The sequence below is a fragment of the Vombatus ursinus genome, unplaced genomic scaffold (genome assembly GCF_900497805.2).
Source record: "Vombatus ursinus unplaced genomic scaffold, bare-nosed wombat genome assembly UNPS02014847.1, whole genome shotgun sequence".
Taxonomy (NCBI): Eukaryota; Metazoa; Chordata; class Mammalia; order Diprotodontia; family Vombatidae; genus Vombatus; species Vombatus ursinus.
Genome location: NW_020954625.1, coordinates 4384856 through 4401370, shown reverse-complemented (window position 1 = coordinate 4401370; position 16515 = coordinate 4384856). Strand labels below are relative to the sequence as shown.

Below are 16515 nucleotides of genomic sequence, written 5' to 3'. Positions count from 1 at the left end.
TTTTACTGAGAAATAAAGAAAATTGCAGAGTTGTAGATTAGGGTTTTTCTTATCCATATGTCTCCTTTACAGGTTTCTATATGAGCCCACTTTTCTCCACAGATAATGAATGTATTGGTAGGAGAGTAAGACCTAGGTTTACATGTGGATTGTGATATATTTATTATTTATCCATTTATTTTAATATATCAGTACCTATATTATTATTTCTTTTGCCTTACTGTTAAGTAAACAGGTATGTTTAAGATCTAAAAGTATTATTACTTAGAGTGTCCAGTTGTATACATAGAAATACACCGGTGGGGGCTCAAGCACTAAAGTAGCGAATAGAGGAGTGCATTTCTCCTCAACAGAGAACTTGAGAATTGAAAGATTTGACAGTGTGTACTGTGACGGTTCTTCTTGGGGAAATCCAGTCCTATCAGTGTGAGAGTATGTTGGAGCAATCAAGCCAGCCCAGTGAGTGAGCAGGTGTCTCTAAGCACAGGTGAGAGGTGTGAGGCACTACCAGTGAAAGTGGCCACCCCAGGTAACTGGTACACTGGGGTTCACTGTGGATTTTTTTTCCCTACCCATTGACTATAAGGAGGTTCATCCTCCAGGATTTTTTCCCCACATTTTACATTGCAAGGCAGTTTCTAGTCCAGGATTTTTTGGGGGTGCCTTTTGAATTGCAAAGGACCCCCTGGAGAGATTCTTTATCTAAGATTTATTGGATGCCCAGTGTCTCAGAGATTCAAGAGCAAAAAATGTTTTCTCTTTGTTTCTTTTGAAGCTCAATATAAGAAAGATTTTTTAAGCAATTAGAGCAGTCCTGAAATGGAATAGGCTTCCTTGTGAGGTAGTGATCTGCCCGTCCCTAGAAATCTTGAAGCAAAGACTAGATGTCTACTTATAAGAGATGTCATAAGAAGCATGCATGTTATAGGGAAGAGGCCTGGAGGACCTCTAAAGCCTTTTCTAGTTCTAAATCCCTTGAATAATCAAAGCAGTGAACAGAACAGTGTAGCATACTTTTTTGCTGTTCCAATCTTTCTCTTCCACTCCACTCATGACTTATTGGCTACAATATACCCTCTTTATAAACCCAGATTAGGGAATACAGCCAATATACCACCCCCCCCAAAAAAAGCTTCATGCAAGTAACAGTCTGCTACATAAACCCTTTGAGGATGGACCTTTGAAGTATTAAAAGAGGGAGAGACCCTAGTGATCAATTACTCCAACCCCTGTATTTGAACAAAGAGGCAACTGAGGCCTAGGAAAGAGAAGAGACTTATTGTCTCAGAGTCCAACCCATCTTCTCTGTGCCTTTCTGCCTTTGATGACTGACCTCCTATTTACATTCTAGATGTCTTGTATGTGCATAGTGTTTATACGTAGTCTCTCCCACTGGAATGTGATCCCTGGGGGCAGGGGCCATGTTTTTGCCTTTCTTTGATTTCCCAGTGCCTGGCACTGTTGATGATGACAGAGGATGACAATGATGACAACAATTTTTCAAGGGCAAGGTAAAAGGCCCCATCCCCAGGGAGGTTCTCTGAGAGACCAGGGAAGCCTGTCCATTGTCCCCAGGAAATACAAAGCAGCCTCCCCTTTAGAAGAGAAGCCTCCAAAGCCCACTACTATGAAATCAGGCAGCTGCTGCTATGCTCTGAGCCTTAAAATGATAGTCAAGTAGGGCCAAAAAGGACCTTAGAGCTCAATCACTTCAACTTTATTTTACAGAGAAAACTGAGGCCCAGAGAGAGACAACCAGATCCTCTCTGGATCTTCATTTCCTTCTCTAGATCAATCAATAAATCACCAAGCATTTATTAAGCACATACTACGAGTCACTGACTTTGTTAGGTTGTGGGGATACAAAATCAAAGGTGAAACAGTCCCTGACCTCCTGGAGCTTAAATTATCCAGGGAAATACAAGCATGCAGATGCATATATATAATACATAAAGATATTATATATGTGTGTATATACACACACATACATACATACCCCTCTCTCCTTAGACACACACACAATCTGTAGTATACATACTGGCAGAAGGTCAGACTGAAGAGTTCTTAAAGGGGAGTCATGGATAATAAGGCTGGAAAGGGAAGATGGGAACGGGTTGTGAAGGGTTCTGAATGCCAAACAGAGGACTTTATAACATGAAGGTTTAGATGAGCTCAGAGGTCCTTTCCAGCTCTAAATCCAAGACTGTTCAAGTCCCCAAGGTGATAAGTGACAGATCCAGGATTTAAGGCCAGGCCTCCTAAGTCCAGGATTCCTTCCAAAGCACACAATGTTACCTTTGTGCCAAATTGGGAAGAAAAGAGGAAATGTCAAGCTGAAAGGGGCAGGGACGGGCAGGTTTGCTAATAACCAGCGGAGGGAAGAGTCTTGCCCCCCCCCCCATCCCCAGCCTGGGGTATCTTTTATGGCATTTTGTCAGACAAGACAGTGGAAAGACCTGGCCCTGAAAGCCTGCTCCAGGGATGACAAAAGCGATGCTATATTGATCAGAGAAGCTTCTTTTGCATGACAAAACAAGCCTGTTTCCCTGACAGACTTTGTAGTTTCTCCTTCGTGTTTATGTGAAGCTTTTTTATATTTGTATCACTGAGGTTTTTATCCCCAAAGCCTAAATGAATAAGATTAAATAAAGAACAGATGAGTGTGTCCCAGAGGCTCCAAGTGGAGAATAATGGGTCTTGGACTTCAGCTTTGGGAGCAGGCATCCCTCCCTCCTCCCACCTACCTCTAGCATCAAAGGACCCAGGCTAGTCCCTGAGCATCCCCTGGGTCTGCAGAATTACTCTCTGTTCCCAATTAAGAATCGATACTGGCCACGCAGGGATCTAGAGGATTCCTTCTCCTGAATGTCAATGAAGATGTTCCCGGGTCCAGCGGAGTGAGGGTGACGCGTCTTGTTCAGAGCAAAGTTTCCCAAAGATCAGCAGCAGTTCTTGCTCCTCAGCCCTTCTGTTCCCCTTGCCAGCCAGGGAGCTCCCCCTGCCTTCCCTTTACAGGTAGCTCAGGCCCACTCACAAGGACTCAGTACCAAGCTCCATCACTGCAGAATCATGAAAGGCATTAATGTGAAATAAGACCCCAAAGAAGGCTGCAGCCAAACCGCTGAAGACCTTGAATGCCAAGGTCAGGAGTTCCAACTACCCTCTGTCTGCTGTGGAGTTGGTGGGGCCTAGACTTAGAGCTCGAAAAGCCTTCAGAGGCCACCTGGCCAAACCCATCATTTTACAGAGGAGGAAACCAAGGTCCTGGAAAGGAACTGCCCCCTACTCACAAAGGCAGTGTCAGAGAAAGTGGGGCCTTGGGCTCCTTCTATTGCACTATGCTGGGAGCCCCTGAAGGTATTTGATTGGAGGAGTCCCATGACTCATGTAATCACAAGATCTCGGCATCAGAAGGGCCCAGCGCTGAACAAGCATCTCCTCCGACAGATCTCCCCCCAGGGGTCCTCTATTCTGGCAGCTCTCCCTAGGTCTCACTCCTGTACCTGTTCTTCACCCTCCTCAGCCTCCATTCCTTCCATCCCTCAGTATTTTCTCAGGCCAAACACACCCGCTCTGGCTTCACTCTTCTCTCTCCCCAACCTCACCCCAAGAGGTAGCCATTTCAACTCTACTCTGTCCTCTGCTCTCAAATCCTTGACCCCGTCATCTTATCGATGCCCTTCTCTTGCCAAACCTCAGCTCTGGATTACTCTAACCACCTGTCTCCTCCACACCTATTCACAAGCTGCCTAAAGAGGCTGAACAGAGTCCCACATGCATTTAATGATCCATTACACATTCAAGTTATTCAACCTCGTTCGGGCCTTCAATGAAGAAGGCAGCACTTTAATTACCCCCTAAATTGACTTCCTATCGGGGTGGGGAACCTGCAGCCTCGAGGCCACAGAACAAGTCCCCTTAATAAAAGGATCTGTTCTGTAAAACTTGGACTCGGTCAAAAGGTCGCACTTGAGGACCTAGAGGGACCTGTGTGGCCTCGAGGCCAAAGGTCCCTCCCCCATCTCATTCCCCACAAAAGCTATTCCAATCCTGCTTTTCCTTCCTTTCTCTCAGCTGAGGATCTCACCTCATACTTTACTGAAGAGACCATTCCATGTGAGCTCTGTCTTTCCCCCTTCTCCTTGACATCATCTTTCCTCCTCTCCTATTTGCCGCTAGTCTCTGACAAGGCCAACTCCTCTTCATGTGCACTTCACCCCCTCCCCTCTCCTTTTCTCCAGCAGACTATGTCCTTAATCATCCTTCTCCCCTCCCCCAATCTCCACCTCTCTTTATTGGTTGGTTCCTTCTCTCCTGCCTTCAAACTAACCCACGTTTTCCCCATCATTAAAAAGCCTTTACTGCACCTACCATGCCCTTAAGCTAGTACGTCTCCTCACTGAATCAAACTCCCTGAAAAGCTGCCTACACTTGCTGCCTCTACTCCCCCTCCTCTCACTCCGTATTTCTGGAAGCTAATGGGTCTGAGTGCAGTCTAACTGGACTTTTGGGCTGCTCTTTTGTACTTCTGACTTATATTGAGACTGCCCTCTACTAAAATCCCCTGGTCTTTTTCAGAGAAGCTTCTGTCCAGCCCCATCTCTCCCATCCTGTACTTGGATTTAAAAAGTCAATTCCATAAGCATAAGTATCCAATTTTCAAGTGGTCAAGCAGATGGTAAGACTGAAAAGAGGATAGACAGGAGGCAGAAAGACCTAGGGGACTGGGCCATTAGCATAAGCCAAAAGAAATCAGGTGCTGATAAGTGTGAGGGAAGAGAAGCCAGATGTGTGAGAGATATTGCTGGGAGAGAATTAATGTGACTTGCCAATAGCTAACTGGATGGGGGAAGACAAGGAGAGGGAAGATTCACAGATGATGCCAAGGTCATAAGCCTGGAGGACAGTGGTACCATTAACAGAAATAGGGTGAACGCAAATGGACTGGAAGCTCCTTGACAGCAAGCCCCATCTTTTGCCTTTCTTTGTATCCTCAGCACTTAGCACAGTCCCTGGCACACATTAGGTACTTAATAAATGTTTACTGACTGACTAATTGAAAAAAGTTTGTTGACAGGCAAGATCTTCAAAAGGGTGATTATCTTGAAATTAGTCCACATAATATCTTCCCTTATAGCCCTTAGGGCCGCTACCACTAAATTTTTCCCATTTGTCACCAGTGGACAAAGAACAAGGAGGAAGGCCTGGATGCTCTAGGGTTACATAAGATCCACTTAACTCTCGAATCACAGACAAATCCTGCAACGAAATCTTCAAAATACCTCAGCCAAAAACCAAAGGGGCGTGTTCCCCCTTTCAACATTAATCTGGTCCCCTCACACTACAGCTGGTGGGTGTGGGCAGGCACTTGACTGGACCAGGGCGGTGACTCCAGCAGCAGGTGGGACCAGTGCTAAAAGAGACCTAAGTCACTCAGATACAATCAGCATGAAAACCTTAGTGCTCCTCCACTGTTAGTAGGGCACCAAAGTTGGGCCTCAAAATCAGGAAACCCACCTTCGAGCCCTGGCTCAGCCATTGACAAGTCATTAACTGTTGCAGGGCCTCAGTTTCTTCATCTGTACAATAAGATGTTTGGCTTGAATGATTTCTAAGAGCCTCTCCAGATCAGGCACCTTATATTCTCAGGATCCTTCCAACGTGACATCCTGGGTTCTAAGGTCCTTCCGAGCTCTGACCTCCTCTGTCCTATGTTAATGGAATCACACTTTTAGAAATGAAAAAACCTGAGAGGCCATCAGCACAACTCCCTTGTTTTTAAAGATGAGGAAACTGAGGCACAGAAAGGTTACATGCCTTGCCTAAGGTCCTATAAACAGTAAATGTCAGATTTAGGACTCTAGTGGGGTTCCTTTCCTCAAATTCAGCACACTCCGCACTAAGTACAGACTGTTCTAAGATGCCCTCCAGATCTGACATGATTAATAGTAATGATGATAATGATTGAATAACAATTAAATTCAAGCATAATTGATGAAAAACTTATTACCATCTGATTGTCGCCTTTTTCCTATGGAGTACAGTCAGAAGTGGTCCTGGGACAAGTCACTATACTGCTACAGTTTTATATTTAATGATCTATGGATAATAACAGCAGGAGCTGATGTTTACAAAGGGCCCTAAGGATACAAAGCATTTCACATGTATCAGTTCATTAGATCCTCCAAACAGTGCTGTGAGGTGGATGCTACAATTACCTTCCATTCTACAGATGAAGGAATTGAGAGTGAGAGCATTTAAGTGACTTGCCCAGGGTCACCTATTGAGGAAGCGTCTGGAGTGGGATCTGGGCCCAGGTCTTCCTGAGTCCAGGTCCCACCACTATGCTGAAAGGTCCCTTCAAAGCCTGACGTTCTTTGTTTATGTTCTAAAGTCTCTTCCAGCTCGAGCATCCAATGATCTACGTTCTAGGTTCCCTCTGACATCTTAAGATTTTGAGGCCCTCCTGGTTCTGACATTCTTTGTCGTATGATTGAAAGGCCAGCCCAGCTCTGATATTCCATGAGACTCCCATCACCAGTGCAAACTCAGCAGGTTGCCTGGCAACGACCCCTCTCAACTCTCCCCACGCCACGCCTGCAGCTGGTTACTGTCTTTCTGAACCACCTCTTCCTCACTACCACATAAAACAGAAGGGCTCATGCAGTTTCTGATGTTTACATTTTGAGCTTGTTGATCAAGGCAAACCTTGACCTTTTTATGCAGATTTCAGCTGGGGCAGGGGAAGAATCAGACCACAGCACAACAACCTTAGCTCCGGTACTTACTGTAGGTACAGTCAATCAACATTTATTAAGCATCTATTCGCTGAGCACTGTGCTAAATGCTGGGGATATTAAAAAAAAAAAAAGCTACAGACAGTCTCTGCCCTTAAGAAGCTTACAATCCAGCGAAGGCCAGCTCTGTCCTTGACACCTGATGAAACTTGGGGCCAAAAATGATCTATTAAGTGACTATTGTGTGCCAAGCCCAATGCTGAGTTTTGAGGGTACAAAGGCAAAAGGCAGTTCCTGCCCCGAAGCAGCATCCAGGCTCCTAGGAGCCAATCCCTGAAGACCCTGCCATCCCTAAGATCCCAGGAGTTTGTATTTGGGGCCATGGGAAACCACCTTAGTTTTCTGAGCAGGAGAATGACTGAGTGCACTAGGAAGGGGGTTTGGGTCACTGTGTGCAGGATGCAGCAAAGCTGTCCAGGACAGCCACCTCTGCAATCCCTCCCACAGCTCCCAAAGGTTTCCAAAGACTCTCTCATTTCCCAGCCTTGCCTTGTTTTAGTTGCCTCTCAGCATTCTAACTGTGCTCCATTGCAGAGATTTGCATATTCTCCCATCAGTCCCAACAGGGTTGATTGGTATGTGATCATGTGCTCCGTATTTGCATATGTTTACCATGCACCCACAGTGCAGGGAAGTCTCCTCATTTTCAGTGAGTTCTTTCAATTTGCAGTTTAGGAGAAGGAAACTGAAAGACCTCCCACTCGCCCAATGACCACAATGACCCAGTAGGGTGATACTGACATCTCAGCACTGGCATTTACTGAGAGATCTCCTCTCATTAAGTTAGGGCCGCTAGGGGGCGCCATAGTGCACAGAGTGCCAGGCCTGGCTGAGTTCAAATCCTGCCTCAAGCACTTACTAGCTTGAGTAACCCTGGGCGAGTCACTTCAGCCTGTTTGCCTCAGTTTCCTCATCTATAAAATGAGACAGAGAGGGAAATGGCAAACCCCTCCAGTATCTTTGCCAAGAAAACCTCAAATGGGGTCACGAAGAGTCAGACGCGACTGAAATGACTCAACAGTAACCACTGAATTATAGTATAAAATTTAGTGACAAGCTAGGTCGAATGAACTTGCATTATTTCCTACTCCTTTTTTATCAGGAACACATGACAGGCCTCTGTAAAGTGAGGGGCTGCCCAGGGATATGGGACAGCTCCCTCTGGGGGGGGACTGCAATAGTGCCAAAACACTTTATCCCCTTTAGATATAATCATCCTACCTGGACTGTAAGCGCCACACAGATACGCAAACTCAGCCTGAGCTCAGGCTTCGGCCCATATATCGACTATGCTTGGTTTGTTATGAGAAATTCCTTTTTGCCTCATCTTTTTAGCTTGCCTGATTGATTAGGGTGAAGCCCTAAGAAAGATTTTTCTTTCAACACCTCCACCTTGTTTTCCGCTACTGTACAACAAGGACAAGGTATCTGAGCTGCCTCCTTCCCTCAGACTGTGAAGATGAAACAGATGGTACTTTGGTTCTATTGGCATTTATTAACTTTTTGCCATACAGACTCCCCCATTAGAAGGTAAGTTCTGCTGTCTCCAGACCATGGCCCCCTGCCTGGCACCCAGTAGGGGATCCATACTTGCTGACTGATTGATGGAAATCTGTTTTGCTTAACTACACATATTTACTAGGGGTTTTTTCCCTTTTCTTTTTTCTTCCAGTAAAGAGGAGATGGATGGGAGAGAAAAAGAAGTGCTTGTGAACTGAAAAAAAAAAACTTAATTAAAAAAGAAAAAGAAGAGGTCTTTAGAGGAAAGGCACAAAGGTTACTTCAGAGCTATTCTTCTCACTATATAGCACAGCTAAGATTGCCCTGGGCCTAGGAAGCACTTCTAGTCCCGCTGAGACAGGCAGCTTGGATTAGGGGAAAGAACACGGCTGGAAGCCCAGGGCTTTCTCCACACAATCACATTTGATCCTCACAACTTTACATGGAAAACAACCACAAATTTTCCAGTGTGAAGAGACAGCATGTTCTAGTGGGAAGATTATTGGGTTTGGGTTTAAATCCTGCTTCTCTCACTTCTTGTGTGACCTTGAGCAAGTCACTTCTCCCTGTGGGCCTCAGTTTCTTCATCTGTCAAATGAGGGAGCTGGATTAGATGGGCTCTAAGGTGTCTTTCAGCTCAAGAGCCAGGATCCTGTGACCTGTACTGGGGTGACCGTTACCAGAGCCGGTGGCAACCAGGGCCCGTACAAGTGTGGAAGCCACAGGAACTGGGCAAAAAGGAGAGATCTGAGCCAACAAATCAACAAGCACTTCTTTCTTTCTTTTTTTTGGGGGGGGGAGCTAGGCAATGGGGTTAAGTGACTTGCCCAGGGTCACACAGCTAGTAAGTGTCAAGTGCTTGAAGACAGATATGAACTCAGGTCCTCCTGACTCCAAGGCCGGAGCTTTATCCACTGAGCCACCTAGCTGCCCTAACAAGCATTTCTTAGGGCTTACCATGGAAGGCATTGGGTCAAGCACTAAGGGAAAAAAAAAAAGGAAAAGAATCCCTAGTCTCAAAGAGTTCATAATTTAATGGGGAGACCATGTGTGAAAAATTATGTACAAACAAGAGCTGTGCACAAGATAAACCAGAAGCTATCTCAGAGGAAGGCATGAGCATTCAGGGGAGCTGAGAAAGGCCTCTCCCAAAGGTGAGATTTTAGCTGAGACCTGAAGGAAGAGATGGAGAAATTAGATGTTACAAGTTATAATTAGAAACAGAAGTCAAGCCAGACAAAGGCATCAGGATAGGGCACTGGGACACCATAAGAAGGCTAATATTAAGTAGGTACCATCATTAGTCTCCAAGCATTCCCTACTGTGAAAACCATGTCCATGTGCTGCCTGGATACACTGGCTGAAATAAGCTAAGACGTGGGTCTGGGTCAACAAGCTACTAGACATCCCATTAGGAATTAGCCCCTGTAAGCCAGACAAGGAAAGAGGGAAATCAAAGACCCTCCAGATATCATCGATGGCCAATGATGAACAGTCAAAGCCAAGAGGCTGTTGCCACTTCCTAATGATTTATGTTACTCAGCCTTACTCAACACTGGCAATTGGATGGGCTTTGCACCCGTCCCCCTGAAAACTGGCCAATAAGTTGTGTGACTCACCAGAACCAGGGACAGAGAGCCAGCCACATTACCTTTGCTTGACCAGATGAAAGAGAAACGTAAGGTCTGGAAGCCTTCTCTGAAATGAAGGCCAGGTGTGCTGGGTAACCACTTCATGGAGAATTTCCAGAGGTGACTAGGCCCACACTGTTAATGGCCCATCCTGTCCAAAAAACTTATTTTGCATTTAGCAAGAGGGGTTAAAAAGTTAAAAAGTAAAATACATCTATCTGTTTGCTTGCCTTTTATTTCACAAAGAGATTCTAGGAAGCATATTTCATCCACAACTGGGGTCTACTACGATGCTTACAAACTAGCACACACTGCTCACAGAGGCAGCATGACGTACTACAGCAGGGCTTCTTAAACTTTTTCCACGCACAAGCCCTCAGCCCTCAGTGCTTCTTAAACTGTGGGTCACGACCCCTGATGGACTCACAGAGGACCAGGCCTGGATGCAGGGCCTGGCTCGACACCTCACTAGTTGTGTGATCAATCATCACTTAACTTCAGTCTCAGCTTCCTCCTCTGTAAAATGGAGGGATGCCAATTCTTGCAAACCTACCCCACAAAACCTCTGTCCCCCAAGTACTTGGTAAATGTGGCATTCCAGGAGTTGGGGGGGGGTGTTGTGCAAGGAGAGACGCTAACATCAATCAATCCAGCCCTTGCTATTCACCTACGCTGTGAGGAACTCTGGAGAAAGAAATAGAAACCAGCAGCTTCATGACTAGAAGGACAATAAAGACAAAGCACCCCACAACAAAGTAGCTGCGGAAGGAGACGAGAGTAGGTGGGGGAGACCTCAAAGACTTCCTGCAGAAGGCAGTGCCCAAGCACAGCCCTGGAGGAAGACAGTCTATGAGGCAGACAGAAGGAGGGAGAGGATTCCAGACCAAACAGAGAATTTTTATATTGAGTCCTGAAGATCATAGGGTGCAATGAAATCTATTGAATAGGGAGTTGGGGTCAAACCTATACTCTAAGTCAAGAAAATCACTGGCAATTGTGCGGAGAGAGACTTGAGGCAGGCTGACCCAAGAGCAGGTCATTGCAATGGTCCACGCATGAGGAGATAAGGCCTGGAGCTAAGGTAGCAGCTGTATGAGTGGAAAGAAGGAGACATATGTGAGAGATATAATAGCTAGCATTTATACGGGGAAAACAAGCATTTATTAAGTGCCTAATATTTGCCAGGCACTGTGCTAAGCTCTTTACAAATATTATCTTATTTGATCCTCACAACAACCCTGGGCAGTAGATGCTATTATTATCATCTCCATTTTACAGTTGAGGAAATTGAGGCCAAGAGAGATTAAATGACTTGCCCAGGGTCACATAACTAGGAAGTATCTGAGGCTGGGTTGGTGGTCTTCCTGACTCGAGGTCTCCACTGTACCATCTGGCACTTTAAGGTTTGCAAAGGGCTTTACAAACAAGATGAGGAAACTGAGGCAGACAAAGGTTAACACAGTCCATAAGTACCTGAGGTCATTTGAACTCAGGTCTTCCTGATTCTAGCTTTTATTTATCCATCCAGCTCCTGCCTTGCTGTTGTGAAGATAAAAAAAGAAGACTTGACAAGAGGTGGGATATGGAGGGCAAGGATGAGTTGAGTCAAGTGGAGCTTGACACCGAGATTTCAAGCATCAGTGACAGAAAGAAATACCCTGGACAGTAATAAGGGAAGTTAAGGAGGAGGATCTTGGGGATAAAGATAATGAGTTCTGATTGGGACAAGTTGAGTGTGAGATGGCTACAAGACATCTGGGATATCCAGGTCAGTATGGCCAAAAAGCCATTGGTGACGGGAACCTGGAGCTCAGGAGAGACCTTAGGTCTGGCTGTGCAGACCTGAGAATCATCTGCATGGAGACGATAACTGAGTCGGTGAGGGCTGAGAAGGAGAAGGCAGCAGAGAAGGAAGCTGAGGACAGAGCCTGAGGAACACCGAGGGTCAGTGGACATGAGCTGGATGTAGGTACAGCAGATGACGCTGAGCAAGAATCAAGGATTTATAACTGGAAAGGGTCTTAGAGGTCATCTGACATATCCTCCTCACTTTACAGATAAGAAAACTGAAGCCCAGAGAAGGGAGGTCACTTTCCCAAGGTCACAGAGCTAGCCAATGGCAAAAGGTAGGATTTAAACCGATCTCATATGTCTTGACTCCAAAGTGTTTGTGTAGCGGCAAAAATAGGAACCACTATCATCTCATACATAAGTATCCCTGGAGAGGAACAGCTGACCTGTCAGATCTATGGAGAAGGGAAGAATTTATGACCAAAAAAAGATAGAGAGCATTGTGAAATGCAAAAACGGACAATTGTGATTACATTAAATTAAAAAGGTTTTGCACAAACAAAGTCAATGCAACCAAGAGTAGAAGGAAAGCAGAAAGCTAGGAAACAATTTTTACAGCCAGTGTCTCGGGTAAAGGCCTCATTTCTCAAATATATAGAGAACTGAGTCACATTTATAATAATACAAGTCATTCCCCAATTGATAAATCATCAAAGGATATGAACAGGCAGTTTCCAGATGAAGAAATTAAAGCTATTTATAGTCACATGAAAAAATGCTCTAAATCACTATTGATTATAGAAATGCAAATTAAAATAACTCTGAGGTGCCACCTCACACCTATGAGATTGCCTAATATGACAGAAAAGGGAAATTATAAATGTTGAAGAAGATATAGGAAAATTGGAACACTAATGCATTGTTGGTAGAGTTGTGAACTGATCCAACCATTCTGGAGAACAATCTGGAACTATGCCCAAAGGGTTATAAAATTGTGCATACCCTTTGATCCAGCAATACCACTGCTAGGTCTGTATCCCAAAGACATCCAAAACAAAGGAAAAAGACCTATTTCTACAGAAATATTTATATCAGCTCTTTTTGTGGCAGCAAAATATTGGAAAATGAGGGGATGCCCATCAATTGGGAAATGGCTGAGTAAGTTGTGGTATATGAATGTAATGGAATACTATTGTGCTGTAAGAAATTACGAGCAGGATGCTTTCAGAAAACCCTAGAAAGACTTACATGAACTGATGCTAAGCAAAGTAAACAGAACTAGGAGAACATTATACACAGTAATAGCAGCATTGTTCGATGATCAACTATGACAGACTTAGCTCTTCTCAGCAATACAATGATCCAGGACAATTCCAAAAGACTCATGATGGAAAACGCTATCCACATCCAGAGAAAGAACTATGGAGTTTGAATACAAATTGAAGCATACTATTTTTTCTTTTCATTTCTCATGGTTTTTCCCTTTTATTCTGATTCTTCTTTCACAACATGACTAATGTAAAAATAGTATGATTAGTACGATTGTACATGTATAATCTATATCAGATTGCTTGCTGTCCTGGGGAGGATGAAGGGGAGAGAAAGAGAGGTAGAAAAATTTGGAACTTAAGATCTTATAAAAGTGAATGTTAAAAACTATCTTTACATGTAATTGGAAAAAATAAAATACTATTAAATGGGAAAAAATAACAGTAAGTATTCCTGCAGGTCACATAATGACTTTAGTTTTAAAATGCCCTGGCAGACTCCAGGTTAACAGTCTCTGTACCAAACACCCTTGGAGCCAGCTTTCTGTCCCCACCCCCACAGCCTCCCCTAGGACCACAGAAGGGGCTCCATACATGTGACTGAGTCCAGCTCCTCATATCCTCCCTTAGCAACACATCTGATACACGTGGGTGACACAACAGTTCCAACTGACCAAGAATGGAAAGTGCTCAATCCTCTCAATAGCTTTTCCCCCTTACTACTGTCAAAACTGTCTCTCTAGAGGAAAAAATCTGACAAATCTATTAATGCTAAGATAATGAGGCTTAATGCTGTCTCTCTCTTGGCCATTGACATTTAAAAAGAGAACAAAGTCTTATGCCAAAGGAATTAAGCTATAATTATGGGATTTTAGACATCAGGCAACTATGAGGCAAATATTGAGGAGCTGTCTATGAAGAGGGTGGACATTCCTGGCACACTCCCCATAACACAAAATCATCCTTCATTTTCTTTCAGTTCTATTCCAGATTTAGAGCCAAAGGTCCTGGGTATGACCTTGAGCAAATAATTTAACTTGTTTTGGCCTCAGTTTCCTCATCTGTAAAATGAAGAGAGGAAGGGAGAGAGAGAGAGAAGAGAGGTAGAGGAGAGAGAGAAAGGAGAGAGGGAGAGAGAGGGAGAGAGAGAGAGAGAGAGAGAGAGAGGAGAGAGGGAGAGAGGGAGAGAGGAGAGAGGGAGAGAGTATTTGAGAGAGTGGGGGGAGCTGACCCAGACAGCAGCCTGGCACAATAAAATGAACGCTGTCTCTGGAGTCAGACTCTGTTGTTCAGTTGTGTCTGACTCTCCATGACCCTGTGGACCATATCACACCAATGCTGTCCCTGAGGTTTTCTTGGCAACGATACTGGAGTGGTTCACCATTTCCTTAAGGTAAACAGAAGTTCAGTGACTTGCCCAGGGTCACACAGCTACCAAGTGTCTGAGACCAAATTTGGACTCAGTTCTTTCTGATTCCAGGCCCAGCTCCACCTAGCTGCCCCTACATATATACTCTATCTTCCCCTGGAGAATGCACATTCCTTGAAGGAAGGGATCATTTAACTCTTGCTACCATATCTCCAGCATCCTACACAGAGCTTACAACTTGGTAGATAATCCACAAATGTTTGTGAAACTGAATCGAATGGAGAGGATAGAATGCTAGACTTACAGTCAGAAGGTCTTGAGTTCAAATCCTGCCTCAGATATTTATGAGTTGTATAGCCTGGACACACCACTTAACCTGTCTTGGCTTTAGTATTTCATTTGCCAAATGAAAGAGCTGGAGTAGATGCCTCTCAGGTCCCTGCCCACCCTCAATCCGTGGTCCTCTGAATCCCAAGAACCACCTGCCCCCTGGCCCTCTCATCCCTCCTCCCAATCTCTGTTGTTCCCTATAAACCCACAAGCAAAGCTCAGAACTAGAGACACAGACGGCCCTGCCTGAGGACAGAAATGCTGCAGTCATGGAGCCGATGGCACAGGCAGCAGTAGAGCAGAGGACAGGGAGTCAAGACCTGCGTTCTAATCCCAGCCTGCTTCCCTCCTAAGCTTGGTGCCCAGTGGTAGGGGAAAGCTACGTTCACTCCAAGCTCCCAAAGAGCAGTGGTGAACTCAAATGGGGGTGGCAGAAGAACAAGACTGAGAGAGGCAGAGAAAGCAGGGCCTCCACAGTGCGAGGTCCATCCAAGTCCAGGATATAACCTGAAGCCTCAATCGCTACAAGGGCAGAGGCTTCTTCAGAGGGCCCTTCAGCAGAACAAGCTTGGACAGACCCCTGGAGAGCAGCCTCGACATCATTCCCTCCCAGGCTGACCCATGTTTAGACACAAAGTCTTGGGGAACTCTTTCTCATACCAACAAAGTAGAACATGCCCTTCTGAGGTCCAATGCTGCCCTGTGGGGCCACACAGGAGCCAACGACAGGTCTACAGCACAATCTGTGCAGACGCTGGCCTGGACCAAAGCTGTGGGGGCGCCAATCTGAGGGATGAGGGGTCAGGACGGCCGACAGGTGGTCACTGGCTGGGTGACCCCCAACAGGATACTGAACTTACTTGCAAAATGAGGATGATAACAGCACCTACTTCTCAAAGCTGTTGTGAGGATCAGATGAAGTAAGATGCTAAAGTGCTTTGTAAGCTGGGGAGGCGGGGGGGGGGTGCTGACACTGAGCTCCCATCGTCCACATATGATCAGTCCTCCCGGTCCCACCCCCTGGGGCTGGCCGCCTCCTCCCACCCCAGCCTTGTTCTGGAGACCATATTCACAGGATCAGACAGAGTCTGAAAGTCTGAAGGGACCTCACAGACCATGGAATCCAACCCCCTCACTTGAGAGCCCAGGAAAATGAAGTTCAAGGACTGACAAATTGCTTGCCTTCTGGCGGGAAGTGGAGGGGGGGATGAATTTGGAACCCAAATTAAAAAAAAAAATGATTGTCAAATTTTTTTACATGTGATTGGGAAATATTTGACAAAATAAACATAATTTTTTAAAATGTTGATTGATTGACTGATTGAAGTGACATACCCAAGGTCACTGAGCTGGAAGGGAGTGGAGGCAGGATTTGAACCCTGGCCCTGGGACACTGGACCTCCTGACATGCTACCCCAGGAGGAGAGAGCTGAACAGAGATCCGCATCCCCCCGTTTCCCGACCTCAATCCCGGGGCACCTACCTCGGAGGTGGCTGAACGTAGTCATGAACTTGTTGGTGAGGGAATGGAGCTCATTGTTGGACAGGTCGATGAAGTGAATGTGCCGGACAACGTTCCGGAGCACTTTGTAGATCGCGACAGGGAAGGAGACGAGCTGACACCCAGCCAAGTCTGTAGCAGGAGGACAGGCAGGAGACTAAGTCACGAAGAGCAGTGACAGAGCACAGAGGAAGACCCCTCATACGCTCCCTTCCCTCCACCACCCTGGAACTGTGACTGCTGGGGACCCAGGTCACACAAGCAGGGACAGCAGGGCCAACATGAGAGCCCCGGGGGCAGGGCACAGAGTGCAAGGCCTGGAGTCTTC

General features: G+C 45.6%; 1 protein-coding gene across 12 annotated transcripts in view; it reads right to left on the bottom strand.

The window, feature by feature from the left end:
- LRRC20 (leucine rich repeat containing 20) overlaps positions 1–16515 on the bottom strand; it is a 103434-nt gene that overhangs the window by 47204 nt on the left and 39715 nt on the right. For 10 of the 12 annotated variants that reach the window (XM_027840697.1, XM_027840703.1, XM_027840700.1 and 7 more), the window contains one exon: positions 16170–16319. The exons of the other annotated variants lie outside the window; for them this stretch is intronic. In XM_027840697.1, the coding sequence (XP_027696498.1) occupies positions 16170–16319 (150 nt within the window). The remainder of the gene's footprint in view (positions 1–16169; positions 16320–16515) is intronic. 12 annotated transcript variants of the gene reach the window in all.